General features: G+C 37.5%; 1 protein-coding gene across 1 annotated transcript; it reads left to right on the forward strand.

Moving 5' to 3' along the window:
- Window positions 1–7,855, forward strand: LOC112818147 (protocadherin beta-11-like; the record flags this gene model as incomplete). Its single annotated transcript, XM_025865360.2, has 2 exons — window positions 1–34; window positions 5,911–7,855. A coding segment is annotated over exon 2 (1,266 nt), but the record flags the coding sequence as incomplete, so codon positions are not given.
- Window positions 7,856–7,859: the final 4 nt, after the last annotated feature.

Consider the following 7,859-nt stretch of genomic DNA (forward strand, 5'->3'; position numbering starts at 1 on the left):
CGCGGGGACCCTGTCCCACAGCTACCAGTACGAGGTGTGTCTGACGGGAGACTCGGGGACCAATGAATTCAAGTTCCTCAAGCCCATTATCCCCAATATCCAGGCACAGAGCTCTGGGAGGAATACTGAGGAAAAGCCCACCTTTCGAAATAGCTATGGATTTAATTTTCAGTAAGAATTCTTTTTTTAAGTGTTGTACTCTAATATCCATATTAGTTTAGTTTTAAAACTCCTAGTTATTATGCAGTTTCAAGCCTAATTTTAAGTGCTCTATAACTGTTTTACAATGTTATTTCATCCTTTTTGCATTAATCAATAGGTAGCTTTAATTAGCACCCTTTTCTAAATAATAGTTTTAAGGTTTAACCATTTCAAAATGTGCAAGCATTTAGTTATTATTTCTTAAGTATATTTCATACACTAATCTCTTGATCCTAATCACCTTGTACTTCCTTCACGTAAGAAGACATACCCGCACTTTTGACCTTATCTAAGATTCTATTTAATCATATATTTAAAAACTATGTCATATAGCATTTAAAAATAAATATTTTTCTATTACACTGCTCATGACACAATGAGATCATCTTGTGAGTGATATTGGACTCACAAGATACCTTGTAGTCATATTATTATTTCATTTCCCTTAAATAAACTACTCTTACCTTTTTCTAGTGTTCACTTTTGCTGACATGTAAAAATAAGTCATGTCTTACAATTCCAAGAAAATGTAATAGTCTGCATGAAAATGAAAATAAAAACATTTTGAAAATTTTTGTGAGAATATTGGTGGACTGTTGGAAAGATAATCACTTTTCATTTCATTTTGTAAATTTATTTTAGTTGTTAGGAAAATTTAAAATCAAGATGAACTAAAAGTCATGAAGAAAAACAATAAATTCTTCACAATCTCCAGGCCCCTCCTACAGAGTAGTTTCTCTAGAATTGCTCTCAATATTTCTAAGTAGTATGTTTATACCACTGTATCATAACATTCAGTTTATACTTTAATCACTTCTTCCTATGATAAAAAAGGATTTAACTTCTCTACTTTCCAACTAACACATATCCAAACATTTCATGTGCCCTCTCTCTTATTCTCCCAATAGAGGTGTCATTTTTTTAAGTTAAACTAGTAGTTTTTGTCTGTATTACCAAGATTACTTCAAAATACACATTAGTTTAATATGATTACATTTCCTTTCTTGAAAAACTTCATTCTGAGGGTTGACCATTGTTTTCACTTGCATCATTTTCTTTTTACTATTATTGATTTTTCATACTCTCATTTGAATAACGTTTCTCTTAAATATTAAAAAATGTCAGATACGTATCAATTTATTTCAGATCTTCACCCAGATCCTTTTGTATCTCTGATTCATTAACACTGGTTATTCCTTTTTTTAAGTTTTTATTTAAATTCCAGTTAGTTAACATACAGTGTAATATTAATTTCAGGTGTACAATTTAGTGATTCAGCACTTCCATACAATACCTGGTGCTCATCACAACAAGTGCACTCCTTAATCCCCATCACCTATTTCATGCATCCCCCCACTTACCTCCCCTCTGGTAACCATCAGTGTGTTCTCTATAGTTTAGAGTTCATGGGGACACCTGGGTGGCTCAGTCCTTTAAGTATCTGACTCTCGGTTTTGGCTCAGGTCATCATCTCAGGGTCATGATCTCAGGGTCCTGGGATCCTGCCTTGATTCGGGCTCCCTGGTCAGAGTCTACTTGGGATTCCTTCTCTCCCTTTCCCTCTGCACCCCGCCCCTCGAGCTTTCTCTATAAAATAAATAAATCTTTTTTAAAAAGAGTTTGTTTCTTGGTTTTCCTCTCTCTTTTTTTCCCCCCATGATCCTTTGTTTTGTTTCTTAAATTCCACATATGAGTGAGATCATATAGTATTTGTCTTTCTCTGACTGACTTATTTTGTTTAACATAATACTGTCTGGCTCCACAACCATGTGGTTGCAAATGACAAAATTTCATTCTTTTTTATGGCTGAGTAATATTCCTGTGTGTGTGTGTGTGTGTGTGTGTGTGTGTGTGTGTGTACCACATCTTACTTTATCCATTCATCAGTTGATGGACATTTGGCTTCTTTCCATAATTTGGCTATGGTTGATAATGCTGTTATAAATACTAGGGTGCATGTATCCCTTCAAATTAGTATTTTTGTATTCTTTGGGTAAATACCTAGTAGTGCAATTGATAGATCATAAGGTAGTTCTATTTTTAACTTTTGGGGGGAACTTCCATACTGTTTTCCAGAAGGGCTGCACCAGCTTGCATTCCCACCAACAATGTAAGTGGGTTCTCCTTTCCCCAAATCCTTGCCAACACGTTATTTCTTGTGTTGTTGATTTTAGCCATTCTGACAGGTGTGAAGTGATATCTCATTGTAGTTTTGGTTTGTATTTCCCTGATGATGAGTGATGTTGAGCATCTTTTCATGTATCTATTGGCCATCTGTATGTCTTCTATTGAAAAATGTCGATTTATGTCTTCTGCCCATTTTTAAACTGGATTATTTATTTTTGGGTGTTGAGTTGTGTAAGTTTTTAAATATATTTTGGATACTAAGTATTTATTCATGAGAGAGAGAGCAAGCCAGTGAGGGCACGATGGGGGTGGTGGCAAGGGTCAGAGGGAGAGGGAGAAGCAGACTCCCTGCTGAGCAGGGGGCCCAACAAAAGACAGATGCAGATGCGGGGGCTGGATCCCAGGACCCTGGGATCATGACCTGAGTGGAAGGCAGACCCTTAACCAACTGAGCCACCAAGGCGCCCCTTGGATACTAAGTCTTTATCAGATATGTCATCGCAAATATCTTCTCCCATCCCATAAGGTTGCCATAAGGTTGCCTTTTAGTTTCCTTGATTGTTTCCAACACTGGTTGTTCTATAGGCTGTCACCTTGGGACTTTTTCCTTTAATACTTTCTTGTGTTGGTTTACAAGATCCAATCTATTCTTTTTTGTTAGTTTACTCCCTTATTTAACTGATACACAGCTCTCAATAGTTTCATAAAGATGATTCAGAGGAGGTAAAAGTTTTTGAAAACTTGCTTGGTAAAGGTCTCTTGTTTTTCTTTTCATCTGATTGATAGTTTTGGCTGTAAAATTCTAGCTTGAAATCAGTGTTCTTGCATATAGAGTTGCTGTTCAGTAGACTGATTACCTTCTGAGAATTTTCCAGCGACTTCCTGCTGAGCCCAGAGCCCAAGTTGGGCTCAGTCTCATAGACTTTGACATCATGACCTGAGCCAAAATCAAGAGTCAGAAGCTTAGCTGACTGAGCCACGCAGGTGCCCCTTCCTTCTGATTCTTAGCTCTTTTAATGTCACTCCCATTTTTTCATTCTGGAAGTGTGAAAATATCCGAGTATCAGTTATTAATCTATTTATTTATTTATTTATTTATCTATCTGGTCTTAAGGGTGTACCCTATTAACATTTAAACTCTCACTTTCAGTTCTGAGAAATTTTCTTGTTACGTTTTGACCATAATTTCTCCCTTGAATTTTCTACACTCTCACTTTAACCAGAATTTCATTAGTTAAATATTGGATCTCTTGGATTGATACTCTGAACACTATTTTTTTTTCCTTTCTTATATTCTCGGTCTCTTGCTCTACTTTTTGGACAATTTATTTTATCATCCAGCCTTTATATTTAAGTTGTTTTTTTGGCTGACAATATTTATTTTTAAGAGCCCTTTTTGGTTCTCTAAGTGTTTTCCATATTATCTTTTTATAGATTTGTAAATGTATTAGCTTCCCTCATCTATAATTAATTTATTATTTTAAAATACCTTATACAGGGCGCCTGGGTGGCTCAGTTGGTTAAGCGACTGCCTTCAGCTCAGGTCATGATCCTGGAGTCCCGGGATTGAGTCCCGCATCGGGTTCCCTATTCAGCAGGGAGTCTGCTTCTCCCTCTGACCCTCTTCCCTCTCGTGCTCTCTATCTCTCATTCTCTCTCTCTCAAATAAATAAATAAAATTTTTAAAAAAATAAAATAAAATACCTTATACAAAAAAGCATTATGCAGTAAAAATTACTGTTACATCCATTGTTAAAATGAGAGTGAGTTACATAGAAGTTAAGAACTTATCCAGGTTATATAGCTAGTAGGGGGCACTTAAGCCCTAATCTATTTTCAATCTTACAGTAAGAATACATACTTCATACAGTTACTGTTGAGTAAATGTATATGTGTTACTTAGTACAATGGGTATCACATAATAATTCTCAATAAGTATTAGCTCTTATTAGATTTTACCATTCTGGGGATATTAATCAGACATTTTTAAAGACTTTTTTCTGTTTTCTCTCTATTATATATGTCTCTTCCTGTTCCTTTTTGTTTTGTTTTTTGGTGATGGCAGTTTGACCTTCCTAGTCATGTTGTAGGAATTTCTTCAAATGTCCTGTGGTCCTGGGTTATCTTCTCATATTTAAAAATGATGAGATACCATCCTGTCTGCTTTTTGTGTGTGTGTGTGTGTGTGTGTGTGAAAACATGAGGCCTGTTGATGGTAGGACTTCATTCTAATGTAACCATGCTAGGATAGGGCTATTGACTTGGGAGACCCCTCCAAAATATCAGTGTGTAAATCTTTATCTGAGCTTTCCATATTTTCCAGGTTAGAATTCTATAGTAGCTTCTGTGTGACGGAAAGTTAGAGAGAAGGTCAGGTATATACCTTGTGTCCTACAACCAGAGAGTATTGCATGGTAAGGGTAATATGGAAATCTCATCATTCAGGATGCAAAATTTTGCTTAACCTCCATATTTTTAGTTTTATACCTCAACTTGCACTCAACTCTGCCTAAGGCCTCCAAAACTAGGGATAGTCCCATTTAATTTCTCCAAAGAACTAACTTCCCATTCTCTGCCTCTGAGATACTTTCCTATCTATGTAGGATGATGAGAGGATCAGAGTATCCAACTCTCCATTTACATACTGTCACCTAATAACTTATTTTTTAGTCCTTAACTGACACTTGGCTCTTCTAAATCTTGTACCTAAATGGGATATTGTAGAAAAACCCACTAGTTTTGTGTGAATATCTCCAATGCAGGAACTTTAGTTTAGATGTTTCTTGGAACTGCTAACTCAATTGCTCTTTTTTCTAATTTCTGTCATCAATATTATGGGTGTTCACTTGTGCATTCTGAGTCTTTATGAATTCATACCACTTTAGGTTTTTCTGTCATTTTAGTGAGTATTTTAAAAGGAAGGAGGATAACTGAGTGTAGTCAACCTACCTACTTTTCAGTTTCTACCTTTTTGTAGTAATCAATTTTTCAATAATGTGTCTTACATTTTAAAAAATGTAATTTGAACTTACCATTTTTAAATGTAAAATTTTTGGAAACCTCCTTGATCCATTCTTGAGAGGATTATTGAGAGCTTCTAGGATCTATTTCAAACAATTTCTCTCAACCTTGCACTTTGGCTAGGACTCAAACCACCCAAAGCTTAAAAGGTGGTCCCAGTTTTAAAACAAAGCAAAGTCCAAAGATCGGTCTTCAGATTCTGAGACTAAAATCTCCACCTATAATTATATGCCTCTATACCTTTTGAAATGATTGCTTCAAAAGCAGGTCTATGATCTTAATTGTCTAATCAGAGTAAAACTAAGTTTTTGCTCTATGATTGGGAAAGAGAATTTCTCTCTTTTGGGGTTGAAAGAGAAGACAGGTGACCATAGTTGTAGCTGAATAAATCTTGTGAGCCTGAGGGAAGATGGTTTTAGGAGTAAGCCTGCTTTAAATGAAAGTAACATGTTTGTGTTTGCGTACGTATTAAATACTTTGTGTAAATTATGAGAAATTAGAACTAAATTATGACTTTACCTAATGTGTTCCACCCCAGTATTTTACTTCATTTTCTCCCAGTTCACAGCTGACTGTTGTGAAGGAAATCTATAGAGATGACTTCTCGCTCTGTAACAACTATCTATTTGTGTTTCATCTCATGATCTACCCAATTCATATCTTCTGAGGGGAATCCCAAAGTGACTCGTGTATACTTTCCCTTTCCATTACAACCGAAAGAAGGCAAAGTAGTGATGCAATCCTGTTTCAGGTTTTTTTTCTCAGAAAGATTGGGAACTCCTGGGAGCCAGGAATTAGATCTTGTATTTAAAAGAATACTAACAGCATCAGGAACTTTAAAGAGTATAAAACATTTTTTATGGAAGATAGAATATATTTGTAATCACTTAAACAAAATTAGTAAAACAACATTTGTTTCTGAAGGACATTGATATTAATGGAATTTAGGTAGCTTTCACCTAACTGAAAATCTCTAGAGACGCATGGTGGCGCTGCAGGATAACATCGCGGGGGTGAAAAAAAAACTACATTGGATGATGTTCAGGACACTGTTACCCAGTGCGCACAGAGCGGTGGGAAGACAGAAAGAACACGCCTTCAAGGGGCGAACTACAAGCTACTCAATAGGGTTAAAATCCATAGGCCTCCGAAGATTTGGTGGACATTATCAGAGGCACGTTTCCCAGAACTGCGAAGAGAAGCTGAAGCGATTCTGCAGGAAGCTTTCCCTAAAGGAACTATGGAGAACGGAAGGGCAGACACTGTGCAGATAAGGCAAGTTCTGCTTCTTTTTGTTTTGCTAGGAATGTCTCAGGCGGGTTCCGAGTCTGGGCACTTTTCGGTGGCAGAGGAAATGCAGAGTGGGAGCTTTGTAGGCAATTTGGCAAAAGACCTGGGACTAGAAGTGGGTGAGCTGGTCTCAAGAGGGGCTCAGGTGGTCTCTAATGATAACAAAAGGCGTTTGCAGCTGGACATAAACAACGGAGATTTGCTCTTAAGCGAATCACTAGACAGGGAGGAGCTCTGTGGCTCCACGGAGCCCTGTGTGTTGCATTTCCAGGTATTAATGAAAAACCCTTTGCAGTTTTTACGGATTGAGCTCCAGGTCAGGGATATAAATGACCACTCTCCTGTCTTCTTAGAAAAAGAAATGCTCTTAGAAATCCCAGAGAATAGTCCTGTTGGTGCTGTGTTCTTACTAGAAAGCGCGAAGGATTTAGATGTAGGAATCAACGCTCTAAAGAACTACACAATAAGCCCCAACTCTTATTTCCACATTAAAATGAGAGTCAATCCAGACAATAGGAAATATCCGGAGTTGGTTCTGGACAAGGCACTGGATTATGAAGAGCAGTCCGAGCTCAGTTTCATCCTCACTGCTCTGGATGGCGGGTCTCCGGCCAGGTCCGGGACTGCCTCGGTTCGGGTGGTGGTTGTGGACGTTAATGACAATTCCCCTGAGTTTGAGCAGCCATTTTATGAGGTGAAGATTCCAGAGAATAGCATATTGGGCTTAATCATTGTCACCGTTTCCGCTTGGGATTTAGACTCAGGAAAAAATGGAGAAGTATCATATTCTTTTTCCCATGCCTCAGAAGATATTCGCAAGACATTTGAAATTAATCAAAAGTCCGGAGAAATCAGTTTAACGGCATCCATGGATTTTGAAACAATTGAATCATACTCAATAATCATTCAAGCCACAGATGGGGGAGGCCTCTTTGGAAAATCAACAGTCAGAATTCAGGTGATGGATGTGAATGACAATGCTCCTGAAATTGCCGTGTCATCAATTACCAGTCTAATACCAGAAAATTTGCCTGAGACTGTGGTTATGGTTTTTAGCATACGAGACAGAGACTCTGGGGACAATGGGAGGATGATTTGTTCTATCCCAGAAAACCTCCCTTTCATAGTAAAATCTTCTGTTGAGAATTACTACACATTGGAAACGGAGAGAATGCTGGATAGAGAGAGCCAGGCCGAGTACAACATCACCATCACCGTCA

The sequence above is a fragment of the Callorhinus ursinus genome, unplaced genomic scaffold (genome assembly GCF_003265705.2).
Source record: "Callorhinus ursinus isolate GAN/ISIS: 27379988/994484 unplaced genomic scaffold, GSC_fseal_2.0 scaffold2370, whole genome shotgun sequence".
Taxonomy (NCBI): domain Eukaryota; kingdom Metazoa; phylum Chordata; class Mammalia; order Carnivora; family Otariidae; genus Callorhinus; species Callorhinus ursinus.